The 21,029-nt window shown below is 33.3% G+C and overlaps 2 protein-coding genes across 2 annotated transcripts; one reads left to right on the plus strand and one right to left on the minus strand.

Moving 5' to 3' along the window:
• Positions 1-5,106: 5,106 nt before the first annotated feature.
• Positions 5,107-8,403, plus strand: Trissin (trissin). Its single transcript, XM_090163587.1, has 2 exons — positions 5,107-5,202; positions 7,985-8,403. Exons 1-2 carry the CDS (start codon positions 5,178-5,180, stop codon positions 8,320-8,322), a joined length of 363 nt encoding a protein of 120 aa, XP_090019713.1. The 5' UTR covers positions 5,107-5,177; the 3' UTR covers positions 8,323-8,403.
• Positions 8,404-12,318: 3,915 nt separating this feature from the next.
• LOC149922232 (uncharacterized) lies at positions 12,319-17,962 on the minus strand. The gene is made up of 4 exons (XM_090163786.1): positions 17,854-17,962; positions 15,247-15,401; positions 14,990-15,176; positions 12,319-12,600 (listed from the first exon to the last, which is right to left on the minus strand). The coding sequence occupies exons 1-4, from the start codon at positions 17,873-17,875 to the stop codon at positions 12,527-12,529; spliced, it is 438 nt and encodes a 145-aa protein (XP_090019912.1). The 5' UTR covers positions 17,876-17,962; the 3' UTR covers positions 12,319-12,526.
• Positions 17,963-21,029: the final 3,067 nt, after the last annotated feature.

A 21,029-nucleotide genomic window follows, 5' to 3' on the forward strand; every position in this document is an offset into this window, starting at 1 on the left:
TAAATTACACCACTTCGAACTCCGTGATGGCAAACGCATCATCAAACAGAAGTTGATTTCCTCGCTTTAACACGCTATAGTTTGGCTCGTGAGGTCTCGTTTTCATGGTAACCAGACCCGGACTGGTCATAGCGGCTGGTTGGATTGCTTAGAATAAATTTTTATTATAAATACATTTTAATTCCATACCCCCACACCGCCGGTAATGGGGCCCCTCTTCAGTCTCTAGCCGAGGGCCCCCAAAGGAGCCAGTCAGGGCCTGATGGTAACGGCTTAGTTCAAGGAATATAAGAAATTACTATTTGCGGTGTGGGAGAGCTTATGAACCCGACCGGTTACCGACTGTAAAATAACCGGGGGTTTATGGGAGAGAAGAGTTAAGCCAAGTAAATTAAAATTAAACTGGGCTGAACGTGACTTCTAAATTATAAATTAAAAAACATGATGACAAGTTTATAACCATAGCTCAGGATTAATTCGGGATTGAAACTACTTTCTCGTCTTGGCGTAGTGCTCCGCGCGGGATGAAATCCGCGGCCCTCATTCTTCCTGGCTTTCGACTCTCCGTCCGCAGGCACTCCTTCCTCGCCTCTTCGATCCGTGACTGGAACTCTCTCCCGGACTTCCTAAAGTCCATTCCCAACCCCAAACAGTTCCGCAAGGAGCTAACTGAGTTCCTAGAACTTCATATTTAACTCGTTTACATGTAATAATGTAATATATAACTCCTTTATTTTGTTTTATTTCCCTTGTATCTCCCTCACATTGTACTGTTTTCCTGTACATACAAACTGTATAATTTTTTCTCTGTATATGTATAATTTGTATTGTCCACTGTCTTAACGTGATGGGTCTTAGACCTCTTGTTGAGCAATAAAAGAACTAAAGAACTAAAGCACAAAAAGGCAGTAGTTGGACTGGAGCATTCTCAAAAAGGGACCATTTCGGTCGGAAAAGAATTTCCCCACTCTTTTAGTGTAGGAGTAACTAAGAATCCGAGGATAGGTCAATAATCCCATCGACGTTACGGAAATAATAAAATAAAAATTGAAAAATGCTCAATACAAATATTAAAAGAAACTTAAAAGAATACACAACCAATTAATACAGGACTAGTAAAAACAAAACATTACAAAAATGAAATAAAAATACAACGAAAATGAAATAAAAATACAACGAAAATGAAATAACGATACAACAAAAATGAAATATAAATACAATAACATGAAATACAAATACAATAATATGAAATACAAATACAATAATATGAAATATAAATACAATAATATGAAATACAAATACCATAATATGAAATACAAATACCATAATATGAAATACAAATACAATAATATGAAATACAAATACCATAATATGAAATACAAATACAATAATATGAAATACAATAATATGAAATACAAATACAATAATATGAAATACAATAATATGAAATACAAATACAATAATATGAAATACAAATACAATAATATGAAATACAAATACAATAATATGAAATACAAATACAATAATATGAAATACAAATACAATAATATGAAATACAAATAAAATAATATGAAATACAAATACCATAATATGAAATACAAATACAATAATATGAAATACAAATAAAATAATATGAAATACAAATACAATAATATGAAATACAAATACAATAATATGAAATACAAAAACAATAATATGAAATACAAATACAATAATATGAAATACAAATACCATAATATGAAATACAAATACAATAATATGAAATACAAATACCATAATATTAAATACAAATACAATAATATGAAATACAAATACAATAATATGAAATACAAATAAAATAATATGAAATACAAATACAATAATATGAAATACAAATACAATAATATGAAATACAAATACCATAATATGAAATACAAATAAAATAATATGAAATACAAATACCATAATATGAAATACAAATACAATAATATGAAATACAAATACCATAATATGAAATACAAATACAATAATATGAAATACAAATACAATAATATGAAATACAAATACAATAATATGAAATATAAATACAATAATATGAAATACAAATACAATAATATGAAATACAAATACCATAATATGAAATACAAATACAATAATATGAAATACAAATACCATAATATGAAATACAAATACAATAATATGAAATACAAATACAATAATATGAAATACAGATAAAATAATATGAAATACAAATACAATAATATGAAATACAAATACAATAATATGAAATACAAATACAATAATATGAAATACAAATACAATAATATGAAATACAAATACAATAATATGAAATACAATAATATGAAATACAAATACAATAATATGAAATACAAATACCATAATATGAAATACAAATACAATAATATGAAATACAAATACAATAATATGAAATACAAATACAATAATATGAAATACAAATACCATAATATGAAATACAAATACAATAATATGAAATACAAATACCATAATATGAAATACAAATACAATAATATGAAATACAAATACAATAATATGAAATACAGATAAAATAATATGAAATACAAATACAATAATATGAAATACAAATACAAAAACAATAATATGAAATACAAATACCATAATATGAAATACAAATACAATAATATGAAATACAAATACCATAATATGAAATACAAATACAATAATATGAAATACAAATACAATAATATGAAATACAAATAAAATAATATGAAATACAAATACAATAATATGAAATACAAAAACAATAATATGAAATACAAATACAATAATATGAAATACAAATACAATAATATGAAATACAATAATATGAAATACAAATACAATAATATGAAATACAATAATATGAAATACAAATACAATAATATGAAATACAAATACAATAATATGAAATACAATAAGAAATTAATTATATACAAAATGTTATCAATATTTTAAATGCGGTTCACTTGATGTATGTTCAGTGTGAAACAAAATCTCATTGATATTTTGGTTTATGGAAATGTTATACAGAGGCTTACTTATAAGTAATTAGGTTACGTGTGTTTGTATCAAGAAATATCTCAATTTTTATTATTTTAGTTTTAAAGTCCATATCTGGGGGAGGAGAGATAAAGTTCCCAAATTTGATTTCGTGTGTTATATAAGATTTATAACGATTCTGAGAAATATCAAAGTCTCAAAATTCATTTTGACATCGTAGAAGACCTAATCTACCCCTATTCTTTGGAATAATTTGCATAATTTAGACTTGGTAATTTTTTCCCCGCTGTCATTAGAGGGATTATAATTTTAATGGTTTACTTACATCCTCGAATCTACGCCCAATTTTTCAATTTCTGGTAAGTTTTCTTCGAAGTTAATATTTAGTCAACTTTTCGCGGAAATCTGCAATCCCTAAGGTCCACTTAAACACTTCTATAGTATAAAGGCGGAAGTTAATGAACTTTTGCTAAAGGGAACAAATGAGTAATGAAACATCATTATAAGTAATGGAAGTTGGAATAATATTAATAATATTATGAAAGTTATATGTATATAGCAATTAGACACTTCAAATAGTTTATTTAAAAAGTATATTGTAGGTTGAAATGTCGAAACTCTTTCGCTAATTTTGACGCACAGTGAGGTAAGCTTTGGGTTCTTCTCTAGAGTGTTCCAACGTATGAAACGAAATAATTTAAAGTGAACTCGGAAATTTTTATCGTGAGGGATTGCGTCGTTTTTTCCGTTGAGAATAATTATTCGGCAAACTTTATGAATATTTAAAATTTTACCAAGTTTTCGTCCGAATTTTCTCCTAATTGTATTTTCGGGCTCTCAAAGCCGGGTTGAATTTCGCATCCCCCGAGAATCGCTCACTTTGATTCCGTAAAAGCTCCCACTCTCGTTTGGAAATATTAAATTAAAAACAAAGCTAATCCTAATGGTTAAAAAGACAAAAATCTAAACTTTTGCTCTAGAAGAAAGGTTTTTGGAGTTTTCTGTGCATTTTTAAAAACATTAAAAACAAACCTTCGTCATATTTTAATTATGTGAAAATTTCATTATTTAATTAATGATTAAATATTTGAATATTTAATGATCTTATTTAGTAAATTTCATTAGTTTGCGTAATTTATTTTCAACCTAATGTAGTGATTAAATTTTCTGTTAATTAAATTAATTACATAAAATAAAATTAAATATTAATCAAGAAAGAAATAGTTAAGTACCTTAAAAAACTTTAAACTTAGATCTAAAAAATTCTTAAATATTCGTATATAAATGTTGCAAAGACCGAATTTTTAATGTGTCTTCATTTCCTCAAGATATGCCTTCATTTCATCAAGATATGCCTTCATTTCATCGAGATATGTCTTCATTTCATCAAGATATGCCTTCATTTCATCGAGATATGTCTTCATTTCATCAAGATATGCCTTCATTTCATCGAGATATTCTTCATTTCATCAAGATATGCCTTCATGGCGGCAGAAGATTTTACAATTTTTGAACTTTTATTTATCTTTGATATATAAAAATTTTCCGCGCGATGTCACCAAATTAAATTCATATAAACCGATATAGGTCTATTATAGATTAATATTTATATAAATCTCTGAAAGTTTCATTTTGGAAGTAAATCGTAGGTAGGTTTGTTTGCTAGACAATTTGAGAGTCTGTTTTAATTTGGGTGGTTAAAATAAACAAACCCACCCAAAGGGAAAAATTTATTAGAGTAAAATGCGGAACTCTATCTGTAAAATTAACACTTACCTTTTGCGAAATAGCAAACGCATTTTCATCAAATATTTCGCGTACGAGCAAAATAATTAAATATTCTTCAATATATAATTTATTATTAATATAATCGTAACTTGAAGCTTCTGTTTACGTATAGAAAATATCCCCGAAGATTTCGTAAGGTCCTTCGGCCCGAAACAAAATGTACGAATTAGTAAATATTATCAATGACTTCAGCGTCAATGTAATTAGAAGCGTATTCTTCGACTAGAAATACCATGTTGCGCGTCTAGCGTCAGTGGATTCCCAGAATTTCTGGCTATAAAAGGAGGACCACTGTCCAGTGGTGCTTCACACTTGACCATCAGCTAGCCTGAAGAACAGTTCCGTCTTTCTAGTTCCGGCATCCTTCTAATATGGCCTGCGGAGTTTACACTCTTGGTAATGTAGATTTTCGACCATATTCCTTACGAAGAATTTTACCCTCTTATAGGAAGTATAACCTTTCCAGGAATTTGGGGCAAAACATAATTCCCTCCCCTCATTTTACTAACCACGTGTTATACGTAGTGTTAATTACAGTGGCTTTTGAAGGATCATCCCTCTAAAAGTCGTGCTTTAATTTCTCATATCTACTAGATCTAAAACCACGTACCTCATTATTAAGAAATTATATTTGAATACATATCCAAACTATAATGAAAATGATTAATTTATAGCTCGGATATTGTTGTTTATACGTTAATTAAGGGTGCATTTAAAAATAAACACTAAATATGAAACAATAAAAGTTGCAAGTGAGAAAACCTCTTCAGGGCGGGCACGCTTCCTCGAATAGAAGAATTGGGTGTTTCTACTCTGGTTCTAGACTAGCGCCATGAGCGGGAAAAGAGAGAAGCTATGGCGCACCCTACCAAACAAGGAGGGTTCTACTCACTTTAAATGCTAGATATTTTAATTAAACGAAATTTTGTTGTACCCAATAGGTCCGTGGAAAATAGAATAATATATAGGTATATAAAAAACGTGGAAGGCTTATTTTTTTGAAAACCTCGGTTACTTCGGAGAAAATCAAAACCATACATATGGATCAAAGTAGAGGTAGTGAGTGGATTTGAGTGGTTGGGATTCGATGGAAAAAAAAACTTAAGAGTCAAGAGATTCCCTAGAGTTATTATTGAATGCGTATTTTCGTTTCGTTACATCTTGAACTTACGCGGTTTGGCAATCGCTTTCTCTGTGATCTTAAACTTAACAAGATGTCAAGGACAATTAAGTGCACACAATCCCCCCGATGTAGTGGTGGTGAAGTGGTTAGCACTTTTACAAAAAAAATTGTAGTGGTTAACGGTAATAGTAAGTGTAGGGAGCTGTTGGCTTGCATGGCATGAAGGGCTTGCCAACACCCTCCTACGCATTATAACCGCCTACCTGAAATAATGGAAATAAAAGTCGCTAGGGTGGTGCCTTGGGTATTAGCCTAGCTGATTATTATTATTATTATTATTATTATATATTTTAAATATTAAGTTTAAATGTGAACAAATTTCCAATCATCTTGTACATTAACTTAATAAACCCAAGAGGAATTTTATCTAAAATGAATTTTTTGAAACGCGTTAATGTAAATTAATTTTTAGACAAACCGAATTTTCCGAGTTATCTGGTTGTGGCAATAAGGTAGCGAAACGTGAACACGTTAATTTAAATTAATTTTTAGACAAACCGATTTTTCCGAGTTATCTGGTTTTGGAAATAAGGTAGCGAAACGTGAACACGTTAATTTAAATTAATTTTTAGACAAACCGATTTTTCCGAGTTATCTGGTTTTGGAAATAATGTAGCGAAACGCGAACACATTAATTTAAATTAATTTTTAGATAAACCGAATTTTCCGAGTTATCTGGTTTTGGAAATAATGTAGCGAAACGCGAACACATTAATTTAAATTAATTTTTAGACAAACCGATTCTTCCGAGTTATCTGGTTTTGGAAATAAGGTAGCGAAACGTGAACACGTTAATTTAAATTAATTTTTAGACAAACCGAATTTTCCGAGTTATTTGGTTTTGGAAATAAGGTAGCGAAACGCGAACACGTTTATTTAAATTAATTTTTAGAAAAACCGAATTTTCCGAGTTATCTGGTGTTGGAAATAATTAACTTGATAAGTACACTATAACATCCTAAAAGGAATGCACTTTGTCAACAACCTTGTCATTCAGTGAAAATCAGTGTTATCAATGAACATCATACAAATATCACAATAGTGCGTACGCGGGTTAAATCTCACTTAAAATTAAAATTTCTTAATGCAACCGAAATCATAGTTTAGAAATGATCAGTACTAACTGAAAATATAATTTTCACCCAAGTCAATCTTAATTTAAAAAATAAGTAAGTACATTTAAAGTCGAAAATCTCCAAAAATTACTAAAATGGGCCCCCGATTTTCAAAATTCATAGCCGGCTACCGAATGCATGGCATTTCCTTTCGGTTGAGATATCGATGGTCCTTCTAAGCCAAATTCTTGGAAGGTTTTGTGGATAAAGGCGGGAGCCCTTAGGGATAAAGTGTTAAAAGCGTTGCTAAGAGCCGTATTGTTTACGGACATGAATCTAAAAATATTTCTTGAGCCATAGCGCCAAGTTGCTTTTAGCTTTCTCTTCGACGAATAGATTGAAGTTTATACATTTCATCTTAAACATTTACATAAATTGTATCTTGTATTAGTTTCAAGATAGTGGAAAGTTGAAGTAACTCCCACGCTTTCGTCTAAAACTATATTTCTATGGTAACGGAGACCAATACGAGTAACCTGCTAACTATAGCCACGGCCAACTTTGATCAAAGAATATAAAGCCCCAGGAATGGAAGGTGTAGCTCCGTCTAGTGGAACTTTTGCGCCTCTCGTTTTTAAAGAGAGACCGGGTTGCGTTAACCGTTTAAGGTTATTCTGATTTGCTTTGCCGGAAGTTTCTACCGCAACCAAAACACGCGGCCAATAATATGTAATATTCTTGGTACCAGGTTTAACCGAAGCTAGGGTTATTGGCGCTAGTTACGTTAAAAAGAAGTCGGAGCGCTTGTTATGGAACGATTTTAATGGTTTACAATTTAGTTTATATAGTAAAACAATTATAATCATATCTTTTGGTTAACGTATTTCTATGTTGGCGGAGAGATGGATTTGAAACAAAATTGGTGTACTATTTCGAGCAGGAGCGACCGTGGTAGTCGTGCTATCCGCCTTCTTCCTGGTCGAGGAAGTGTCTGGCCGGATTTCCTGCAACGTTTGCGGACCAGAGTGCAAGAACGCCTGCGGAACCCAAATGTTCAGGGCCTGCTGTTTCAACTACAACCGAAAGAGAAGTATGGGTCCACTGAGGTACGCTCTGAACGACGTGGACTCGGCGACATCTATCGACGAGGAAACGAACGACACTGAGGGAATCCTCCGCTCCGCAAATGCTCCAACCAATCGATTGTACGCTTACGACGCCATCTTACGTATTCTCAATGAACCAAACCAAAAGAGCGATCGACAGTCTCGACTTTAAATTTGCGAAATTATAGGCATTTTTTAGAATACTGTATGGTCGAATATCAATGAAAATGTATACTGAATAAAAATATATTTAATCGCAATCTTAATTGATCTTATCATTGGGGTATTTGAAGCTCTCAAATCGGAACAGACAAATTTTGCTTTTCGCTAAGCTGTATTTTAAACACTATTTTAAATACATTTTAAGTATTTCGTATTTTATTTTAAATACATTTTCAGTATTTCGTATTTTATTTTAAATACATTTTCAGTATTTCGTATTTTATTTTAAATACTTTTTTGAAAAAGTATTTAGTATTTTGTTGCCAAATACCGAAATTTAAAAATAAAATACTTTTAACCATAATCATATTACAATCCAACATATGATGGTAATTTTGTGACTCTATTTAGTATTTTATTTTAAATAATTTTTTCAAAGTGTATTTAGTATTTTATTTTAAATACTTATTCTAGCAAGTTTTTAGCATTTTATTCTAAATACTGAGAACGAAGTATTTTACCCAACACATCTTCTCAACATATGGAAAGGACTTCAAAGGTATTTTAAAATTTTAAGTAATAAATAATAATATTTATATTCATTAAATGAATTCAATGTTCAACTTTAATTTAAATAACAAGTATTGGTAATTTGTATTAAAAATTATATATTACTTATAAACTAAATATTAAAAATGATTCATTTGAATTATATTACTCTTATAATTTTTAATTATGTAATAAAATTAAATATTATTAAAAAATAAGATGCTATATTATTTTGCAATATAATTTTTTGGAATGTTTGTAACTAAAGTAGTATCATTGACTCACAGATGTCGTCTACGACGTATTACTCAATTTACCCCCACCCTTATTGTATCTTGGTGAAGAGACAGGAGGAGTGCAAACTAGGAGCAACAAACGCAGCACCCCACACTAGGAGAACGCAACCCGTCAAAAATCATGCATTTTCTTACGTACAGTTTTCATTGGTTTAGCGCTTCAGCGCCTGCTGCCATCGGAAGGGGAAAATTCGAAAATTATCTTCCCCCTTTCCGTAAAACGTTCAGCGTAAAGATTCGTACAATGAGATTTGTACACAACACGGCGTTAGCGTGTTTAAGGGCTAGCTGCGTTCTCCTTGTGTGGGGCTGGTGTGTTTGTTGCTCCTAGGTGCAAAGTTCCTAGGAACCGTGCAAGGCTACTAGGGGCAATAGTATTTTTAGTCCGACGTACGATTTTAAAGACATCTAGTGTTCGAGGTTAAATAAGATAAACATAACATTGCTTGTTTCAAATTCGACTAAATGATGGCCGCACTAGACGAGGTAAATAAAATTCACCTTCAGAATTTTTCCCCTCCAGAAACTCTAGAGAAGCCAAACCAAGAGCTCAAATATCTTTATTTTGGTTAACGTTGAAGGTCTAATTTGAAATTAAGCCAAAATTAACACAAAATTGAGGTTTAAAAGAGCTCTAAGCCTTTGGATTTGTTATATCCATAGAAATCTCATAGGTAACTAGAATGCTGCCGCCTACGGCCGAGCTTGACGCCAGTTCGCCTTGAACCTTCAGCCAATGAGAGGCCGTAGAGTGGTTCCGCCAAGGAGGATAATAATCCTCCTTGGATCCGCTACTATAGCGGGAGATAGGTGACGTCATTCTCTCTGGTGACATTAAATTCTTGGCAGAACCACTCTTTGAGCTCTGATTGGCTGAGATCTGGCTATCGTCTGCCACGGCGTTTGGCCCATTTGCCAGTTACACGGCAGCATTCTAGTTACCTATGAGATTTCTATGGTTATAGCAGACGCTGCGCTGACGAACTTTGGAAGATTGAATTTTAACGGAAAAAACCTTGAAATCTAGGAATATAATACTCCTAGTTGAAATTAAATATTTTATATTAATTAATATTTCATCCTTATAATATTCTTAATTCGCATCCAAAAGTTTCAGAAGCGCCACCAAGCGGAATCTTTATGAACAAAGTTTGAGGGGGAAGACGAACCGAAGCCTGGGTAGCCAAAGCCGTTATCAGCTGATTTTCCGAAGCCGGTTTTCGCGTCGTGAAAGAAAAATCTCAAAGGCTTAACAATTCCCGAACTAACTACGTTACTTAATTGTTTAGTTTATTAAAGTTATGCAAGTGTTGAGATTATGTTATTAACAAATGGACGTTTAATTGAAGAGGACGTGACAGATGTAGGAAAATCAAAAGGTGTGTCGAGCCTTTAAATTATGTGATGAAAGAAGTAACTTACAAGTGTAACTTTGACCTAGTAGAGGATAATTTATTATTACGTAACAAATACCAAATTTAGTAGAATACAGAATGATTTTGTAGTTTAGAAATGAGAAGAACACACAAGCAATATTTAATTTTATTATCAATATAACTTACAGCGTTAAAAACCAATAAATTAATATATTTAATAGTAAATATTTACGGCTTCAAATTTAACGCGTTTTAGAATCAGAGATCCTATATAGCTATGCAAGTTTTTCGGGAGGCCGTACACTAGTATCGTGACGCCATCTAGTGGAATGGAGTAAAACTAACCAGAAACACGTGATAATTTTCCGGAATTAAATGTTTTTACTCCCTGCCACTGGGGCGCTGGCGTAGCAAAGGGAAACAAAAGGGGGTAGACACGATTTTACCATTGATTAGCGTAGTGTTTCATATTTCCCTAAAGTCGGGTTCCACGAAGGCTTGTAGCTTGTAAAATTCGGCTCGAGCGAGAAATATTGTAAAATATACGCTCCCGCTATAATCATTCCAGTTTCCACGATCACTTGAGCTTTACCTTGTAGCTCGCGCTTGCGAGAATAGATTGGAACAAGCTTCTAGAGCCGATCAAATCCAACTAGATATTTCCACGCTCAAGCCAAGTTTAGCGCGTCGTTTCAACTGACTGCCGTCAGCCAATGGAGAGCTACTTTGGAAATCGTAGTGCAATACCTCAATCCCAGATGTCACCATGGGTCCCGTAGAGGGTTGATTTTGACGCAATGATTATTAAAAATGTAAGCAGAAATATATTCTTAAAATCTCTGAAGCCGAAACGAAATGAGATAACCTTTAAACATTCCGTGGAAACACTAAGCTATTGGCATGTGGCGCTTAGTGCGAAATTCTTAATTAAAATTAATTTCACGCAAATAGAAATATCTCAAGCTATTAATTTTCAAGCTACAAGCGTCCGTGGTAACGGGCCTTTTTTTTGACGCAACGCTCGCGCCACCTATCGAAACGTTTGGTTGCGTATAGATTTTCATCTTAAAGGGGAACGGCCAAGCTTTTCCAAATATGGCCTTATTTCCGTATCAAAGGATTAACCAGACGTTCAATATACTAACACGTACCTTTTTTTGTCTTGAAAAAATAGCTTTTGGCCCAAAAATTTGAAACGAAAAATAACGCCAGGTGTTTGGGTTTGAATTTTCGCCGCCATCTTAGGGGCTTCCGCCAGCGCCCCTAACCCCGTATGAGCGATTTGCGAACTATCCTAACTTTTGAAATCGCGCAATTTCGGTTTAAGTCTCTTAAAACTGGAACGCGCCGCGCGTGCGAAACAAATTTTTTGCGTCTTCAGCAGCGCGCGCTTTTACGTTGTTTTTCTGTCTCACCGACTTCTCACCAGGTGTCGCGGCGGACGCGCGTTTTTCGATTTCCCGAAATTTCTTTATTTTATTAAAAATTAACCACTCAATATTTTTTGATGCGGTTTTCGCCATAAATTTTAGTTTTTAATGGGCTATAGGGCTATATAACTGGTTAAAGCTTGACCGTTCACCTTTAAAATATATCAGTAAATCCTTCTTCTTCTATATAAAAGTGCGTTTTAAATCAGTATTCAAATGGTTTTCAAACCTGTTTAAGACTGTTTTACGCCCAATAACTTTAAATATAGTAATAAAATTCACTATTTATACTAAAATTAATATTAACTAGATAGTATAATATTAAAATATGTCACAAACATTAGACCAAAGCAAATTGAAAGATCATAAATAGCTTTTTTATTTCTCCATATCCAACATTAAGATAATTATAAATAATTTAATAAATACAATAATTTAATTTAGAGATGTTTTATCTCTTTCGCACATCGCAACAACAAGGCACGTGGTATATATTTTTTATTTCTTATTTACAAAGGTTCCGTTTCCCATGCCATTTCCATTTCTAGTCATGTTCGTGATATTTATCGTCGTTTCTTGTCCCATTCCAATGGGTCGTCCAAAGCGGAAGTCAAGCCCCTCTCGCCGTTCAAAAGAGCTGCCACAAAATACAACCAATTTTGAATAAGCACTAATTAGTTTGAAAGATAGGTGGGAATCTCAGTGGCGGCGCTAGGGGGTAGGCCAGGTAGAACACTGCCTACCTTAAAATTTTGAGGGGCCCCAAAATCACCCTATAAGGGGCCCCAAATTAATCTAGAAAGGGTCTCAAAATTGTCCCAAGAGATAAAATTATTTATAAATAACAATGAAACAACTGTCGATAATGTATTTAGAAATTTTTGAGGTATCTCCTAGTAAATAAAACCAGTTCTGTTATATTTGGACTCGTTTTACTGTTGTTAGAGCTTGTTTGTTCGTCATGTACATCACTACTCAAGAATGTATTTATTTATACTCAGGGAGAATGAATATGTCGAGATTATTTTTAGCGTTTCTCCAATTCCAATTTCCACCCGTTGGGGCCCCCGGTATGCTCCTCCGCTTTAATAAAATCCAATAATACTGCAATCTCATTGGTTCTTAAAAATTACGTTTTTCGACGCGATTAACGCTGCTGCGAGGACGCAAAAAATAAGACCGCCTCCTTCCCCCCCCCCCCCCCCGAGCGTGACGGGGTTAGGGCCTCAACGTGTCCGTCGATAGTCTCGACATATTCATTCTCCCTGAGTATAAATAAATACATTCTTGACTACTTTATTTTATTGAAGCATTTCGAAAAGGGGGGGTCCCGGGTCAGGGTCCCATTTATTTGGTTTACCTACCCTCGCGAAAATTCCTGGCGCCGCCACTGGGGAATCTACTATTCTTGAAGTCGCCATTAAAACTAATTTTAATATTTACAGTCAGTTTTCATCGAGGGGCTACTCACTCCAAATTTGACTATACACCGATTACGTAATCTGGGATTACGCGGAGTACGCGGATCATGCAAAGATTACGCGGAGTACGCCAAGAATACGCTGACTACGCCGATATTACACGGAGTACGTAAAGATTACGCTGAGATTACACGGAGTTTGTAAATTTTATCCTGATTACGCCAATATTACGCGGATTACGTAGATATTACGCTAATATTATGCGGATTACGCCAAGATTACGTACTCTTTTCGGGAAGCCTGTACACCGATTACACGTAGTGATCAGCCCCTTGGTTTAAATTACTATTTTTAAGCATGCAGACACAGTGATAAATTTTAAAGATTTTGTTGTATGAGAATAGAACACAGTCATTCTTGCACAAAGACCAATGGGACTAATTATTCTTCTTTTGATGTTAAAGTACAATTTTCCAGTAGAAAATTGGCTATTTTGTATTATATTGAATTAGCCCCGACTTCGACCCCAAACAAAATGTTGTTGTTCAAATGCCATTATATTTTACTAATTTAATTTTACTAACTAATTTAATTTTACTAACTAATTTAATTTTACTAACTAATTTAATTTTACTAACTAATTTAATTTTACTAACTAATTTAATTTTACTAACTAATTTAATTTTACTAACTAATTTAATTTTACTAACTAATTTAATTTTACTAACTAATTTAATTTTACTAACTAATTTAATTTTACTAACTAATTTAATTTTACTAACTAATTTAATTTTACTAACTAATTTAATTTTACTAACTAATTTAATTTTACTAACTAATTTAATTTTACTAACTAATTTAATTTTACTAACTAATTTAATTTTACTAACTAATTTAATTTTACTAACTAATTTAATTTTACTAACTAATTTAATTTTACTAACTAATTTAATTTTACTAACTAATTTAATTTTACTAACTAATTTAATTTTACTAACTAATTTAATTTTACTAACTAATTTAATTTTACTAACTAATTTAATTTTACTAACTAATTTAATTTTACTAACTAATTTAATTTTACTAACTAATTTAATTTTACTAACTAATTTAATTTTACTAACTAATTTAATTTTACTAACTAATTTAATTTTACTAACTAATTTAATTTTACTAACTAATTTAATTTTACTAACTAATTTAATTTTACTAACTAATTTAATTTTACTAACTAATTTAATTTTACTAACTAATTTAATTTTACTAACTAATTTAATTTTACTAACTAATTTAATTTTACTAACTAATTTAATTTTACTAACTAATTTAATTTTACTAACTAATTTAATTTTACTAATTTAATTTTACTAACTAATTTAATTTTACTGTTCATTTTACTAACTAATTTAATTTTACTAACTAATTTAAGTTTAATAACTAATTTAATTTTACTAACTAATTTAATTTTATTAAATAATTTAATTTTACTAACTAATTTTATTTTATTAAATAATTTAATTTTACTAACTAATTTTATTTTATTAACTACCGTGTTATTTAATGGGTTTAATTAAGTCTTTAATGGAATAAAGCTAAAGTCAATACCATTCATTTGCTTTCTCAGATTATCCAATGGCATTCTTTGGTCTTGGTTAGTGGCGGGTGGCGAAGAAAAAGCCAACCGCAGAAGTGGCACCATGGACAGCTCCTCGGGTGACAGAGCTCCGTCGCCATCAGAGTCGAAGTGACGAACCAAATGAACGGCTTGCGACAATGCCGGCCCATTTTCCGACTAGTTCGAAAAGATAATAGCGCGCTTATTAATTAATTAATTAATTAATTTGGTTTGTACCGAGACTTACGCTCAAAGGGGAGACCCTCGGGTCTGATCTCCTGCCCATTCTCGGCACCGATTTGGACGTTTTAGTGAAGAATTGCCCGTTGGTCAGCGGCGTGATGGACAGTACCGCGACCACGAGGCACAAGGCAGCCGTTGCCAATTGTTTCAAGCTGCAAACTGGGGATGAAACGTGTTAGTTAGATTGGCTTTTTATACAATTGGATCTTTCAGTTTACAAAGTTAAAGTTTGTCCTTTTATTTATTTGTATGTCATGTTCCTAAAAACTCGAGAATGGTTAGCTCTTGAACTTTGAAATTTTAACTCGGTGTTCAGGGCCTGATTATCAACTAAACGCGCCTAAAATACCTGACATGGTTATTAATCGAATTAAATTTTATTTTTATTTCACTCGACTTTAGACTTTAGCTTCCCTTATCTAAATACTGGCTGGTCTCGGCTTTCAATTTTTTTTCTCGACTCCCACCCCTTTGCTTCCCTTATTTCCTATCTTGAGTTCCTCGCGCCCGTCCCGACCTTTACACTTTTTAGCGGGTTAGTGTGAAATTCGTAGAAGGGGAGTTAGTGTGAAAGAAAAGGGACTTCGTAGAAGGGGAGGTTTAGTTGAGATTTTTAAGTAGTTCAGGACTTTTTGCTACGTGTGTTGCGTTTTTGCTACAGCCTTTACCTTTCTTACAAATCAGATTTAATAGTTCTTTTTATAAAGTAACGTGGCCTTCTTGTTGAAATGTTGCTCTTACGTCACAGTCTCTTACTTTGACAAGCCTACGAGCGCGCGCTACAGTCGCGAGGAATATAGCTTTTTCTAGAGCGCGTGCAAATCGCTCGTGCGAGGAATACACTAATAAAGCTGGGTCTTGTGACGTAAGAGCAACATTTTAACAAGTTGGGCAAGACCACTTTTTATTTTATAAAATCAACTATTCATTAAAACTAAGACCCCGGGTGAAGCCGGGTATTAAAGCTAGTATTTTATAGTATTGTTTTTGAACGATTCATTGTCAAATAAATGAACAAGATTGTCAGAGCTTTTGATATGAGAAAATTACACGTTTCTATGTGGGCTTGACCTTAAGATTCGTACGCCAAACCCCTTTAAATGTTAGTTCCGTTTTCTTAACCCGGCTGTTAGAATAATACCTTGATGAATTTCTAATGAGATGATAACGAGCCTATTCAGATTGAGATCACAATGTATAACTTAAACGCGATACAGCCAAAATCGGTATTTACGCGGAGGGGAATCTTAACCCTAATGTAAAGCTTTACAAGCTATTTTAAACCGTTAGATGGCGTCAGTAAACTTTGGAATACGTGGCATATTTGAGTGACTGATAGCGTTGGATTGGTTGAACGCGTCAGAGGGAACATTTTCTGATTGGTCAACGCGATGACGCGATCTAAGGTTTGTGACGCGAGATGTCGCGTCGGTTTCTTGATACAGGACCCCTTTTTGCCATTATTACCGAGGTACTTTAAAGCGGGTCACTGACCCAATAGAATGCTCTTGAAGTTAAAGACGGCTTTTGTAATAAGGGTATATTGTTTGACGGGTCAAGAGTAGATTCGCTCTTTGATGATACTTAAAATCACCTTTCGAAGTTTGTGGCCCCCGGGACACGACATTCCTGAGAATCGTGTTCTTTCATAATAAACAGAAGCCTTTCTAATGTTTCCCTCGAACGGAACCGGTACTAAAAGACCCTATGTTTGGTTGCCTAGAAACAAAGATACTTGACGTAGAAAGCGATACATTGCGCGAAAATGATATTTGCGATTGTTTTCAGCTTTTATTCCATCCGAGTCGTTTTGGGAGGCCAGAGAGGAAGCTACGTGAGCCACTTCGACCGTTGCTATAATTAAATTTCCACGCGAATCTCGTGGTATTTAAATTGAGGCGATGACTTGGGTAAATATCTGGGGATAGTTGTATGGCCCAGATCAGTCAAATCGGTGACGGGGACGCTCGAAATGGGGTCTTTACTATTTATATTAATCAGGAAAGCGACGGGCTGACGTGACTTTCTTGGGAATTTTATTTCGATTTGTAATCCACTATTTTTTCCGCTCTAAATCAATGGCTATGTCCGTAGAAACAATTTGCTGATGATATATGATTTTCAATTGCGAATATTAGCATGCGGAAATTTGGTTTAAAAACTTGTAGAGCTTAACGGTAATAGTTAATGTAGGGAGCTGTTGGCTCGCGTGGCATGCAGGGCTTGCCACCACCCTCCTACGCATTGGAACCCAGCCACCTGAATTAATGGCTTTAAAAGTCATTTGATGACTTAGGCCTAAGGAGGTGCTTTGGGTGTTAGCCTTGCTGATTTATTATTATTATTTATCATTATTATTTATCGCTCTTTACGCGTGTTAATAGTAAATAGATATTAACTTCAGTTTATGTTATTCGCCAAAGGCTCTAGCTTAACCGATTTACGCACTGTCACCTTAAAAACTCTAAATATATAGCTAGATTTTGGTAACTATCTATATATTTTTCTATCTTCTAAAAGCTAAAACGTTAACGCCGGTTTACGTTTTGTAACGAAACCAAAATGAATTAAACTATCTTTTTACTTAAATGAAATAAAAATAGTTACCTACCGTTACTTCTGGCGATAGTCATGATTAGCTTTAGACTCAATTAAAGGCCGTTAAATTAATGATATTAATAAAATGAATTGGGCTGGATCAAACGCGGAACTGCCGTAAATGAGGCTGTTGGTCGGGAAGATGATGATTATGCTGTGACCGCTAACCGGCGCTTTTATATGGTAGTCATTTACTATGAGGGTCAATCTGGAGGGCGGCGTATGGGGGCTCAATCCCTTCACTCCCCCCTAACCGCGATTTACCGCATCGGAGGTGCTAAAAACGGGGGTCGAAACTGGAACCGCCCACTGTTGTCTTCCTGGCCAATTAGACTTTGGTTTCCTTGATGGAAGTCTTTGGGATGATATGTAACGCGAGTGTTACGTAACATTGGAGAGCCTTTTTATCCTGATTTTGATACCCCCCCCCCTCATCCTATCGCGGGCATTCTCTACGTGCCCACGTCAAGATTTGGTTCCTGTGTATTTTGTAATATGCTTGAAAGGTGCCAATTATGTGGGTTTCGCTTGGTATTTTTAATTGGCTGCTCTTTAAAGAGCTGTATCAATAATTTGATCTGGTGCAGTTTGACAATCGACAGCTATTTCGGACGGCTGCTTGCCGGTCGTGATTTATTTGAGTTGGACGAACTTTTCTTGAGAGCTGAGGGTCTGTTGGCGCGTTAAGTTCTACCAAGTTTACTTGATTAGCTGATTTTGCCAAAATATGTAGGCTGAACGCGTCATTGATTTCATAATATTGAATTACGTTCTAACAGAAGTATATAATATATAATTCGAAAGAAGGTTCCATTTCGGATAAAAACAATGGAAGCGTACACAGCCTCGAAATTTGCCGCTTGTAAAATGTAAAAACTATACTTACAAGGAGAATACCCGAGGTGTTTATTGCCGATTTCGTTCAAAGTCGGGCGTAATGTAGACCTATATGAGATATGAAATTTCCCAAAATGAGACGTTGCACTACCCATACGAATTGCCATGGCAACCGAAAATGTTTTTGACCGTTTAAAACAAAAAAATCTCCATTTAAAAAAGCATGTGATTTTCTCGGTCTCACTACCCAAACTTGATGAAATTTACCTAAATGTGATCCAAATTACCCATTTCGTGATTTTAAAAAAATTCAAAATTTTAATTTTTTTTTAATTATCCCTGTGAAACCGAGAAAATCCCATGCTTTTTTAAATGGAGATTTTTGTTTTAAGTGGGCAAAAACATTTTCGGTTGCCATGGCAAATCGTATGGGTAGTGAAACGTCTCATTTTGGGAAATTTCATATCTCATATAGGTCTACATTACGCCCGACTTTGAATAAAATCGGAAATAAACACCTCGGGTACTTTCCTTTCTGGTTCTGGCATTATTTCGTTACTGCTTAAGCTAACTGTCACATGAAAAATAGGCTTAATTTATGCTAATATGATAATAAACCTTAATTGCATACGAAATTTAGAAGAATTTTGTACGTGTAAGCTTTGAATTTTATCAGAAGTAAATGAACCGAAGTTATTGAAATTGCGCTCAGAATCGGAGGGCGTTTTCCTTATGATAATGATGATAAAATCAAGTCAAATAAAAGCTAATTTCCAACCCCGTCTTTTGACGCGATAAATTGCGCTTGGGAATTGTTGGTATAGCTATTTATATTTATAAAAAGGGTTTCATAAAAACAAAAACTTTTTTTCGGCCTAGGAGCGCGCAAAATTTCAAATTCGAGGTAAAAATGTAACTTCATAAGGAAAACGCCTCCACCATGGTTCATTTACTTCTGATTTTATGTATTTTTCATTTAAAAGATATTATGTTAAAGTATTTATGTATAAAGTTTTGAAATTTAAGTTTCATATTAATAACAAGTAACTTAAAATATTTGGATCGTCACCAGTGCAGATAAAGCTATATTTATCTACTTTACTATTGTATTTCAAACTACATAAAAGATAAGTATTTTATATAATTCCTCAAAATTAATGTTTCAAGTTCAAAAGACCCAGACGAAACTTCTTTCCCATTTATTTCTGACACGCTTTTGTTCGTAACTTATTACTTGTTCGTCGATTCTTTAAACGCGGTCTTCACCCTCTTGGGCCGTATCAACTACATTGTCCGGTAAACCTGGTTGTTGTAAAGGTTGATTTGTAGTTAGTTATGTTTCATCGGCGGGTTTATTTTCCTGACCTGTCAAAATTGAGATTAGGAATGACAACGGTAACATCTCTTCAAAGGGGAAATGGTGGTACCCAGATCTAGTGGTTTCTATTATTGGATATTTCAACTAACGTCGTGTTCAAACTATACATAATGGTGCCCTGCTCTTATACATTGATGAGTTCTTGGCATATTGGGTTTTCGTGGAAATCGGAAAAGTTACTAATACAGATCTATTAGAACGTTAACTGTAGAAGAAATTTACACGGAATTCTTTAAAAAATTCCGTTTTTACTACAAAATATGTCAATTTATATTATTAATGCTACTTAATACTAATATTATCATTTAGTTTCGTCAGAAGTAATTGGGAAGAAGTTATCGAAATAGCGCTCAGAATCGGAGGGCGTTTTCCTTATGAAAATGGTGAGAAAATCAAGTAAAATAAAAGCTAATTTCCATCCCCGTTTTTTGCGGCGATAAATTGCGCTTGGGAATTGTGGGTATAGCTATTTATATGTATCAAAAATGGTTTCATAAAAACAAACGGTTTTTTTCGACCTATAGGAGCACGCAAAATTTCAAATTCGAGGTCAAAATGTAACTTCATAAGGAAAACGCCTCCAACATGAGGAGTATCGCAGTATGATAACTTCGGTTCGTTTACTTTTGGTTTCATTTAATGAAAAGGATGTGTCCAAAGTTATTTAGAGCTAAGCAGTTCTTAAAAACTTGACTAACAAAATTAAGAGCTTGTGTAGCCAACACTTGGTGAATATATTTTATCCATTCTCACGGATCAGCTTGGTTTGTACAATGATATAGTTTTCTGAAAAAAGGAACAGATATTCTAAATAACGTATTGTCATATTTTCAAGAGGTTAATGAAATTATAATAAATTGAAAATTGAATCTTAAATTTAACTTTGTAGAACTTGACGCGAAGAAAACCAACAATATTTGTAGAAAACCGAACTTAATTTCGGTCCTGGCGTAACAAATAGTACTAACAGAACA

The sequence above is a fragment of the Leiobunum rupestre genome, chromosome 11, assembly GCF_980474605.1.
Source record: "Leiobunum rupestre chromosome 11, qqLeiRupe1.1.hap1, whole genome shotgun sequence".
Classification (NCBI taxonomy): Eukaryota; Metazoa; Arthropoda; class Arachnida; order Opiliones; family Sclerosomatidae; genus Leiobunum; species Leiobunum rupestre.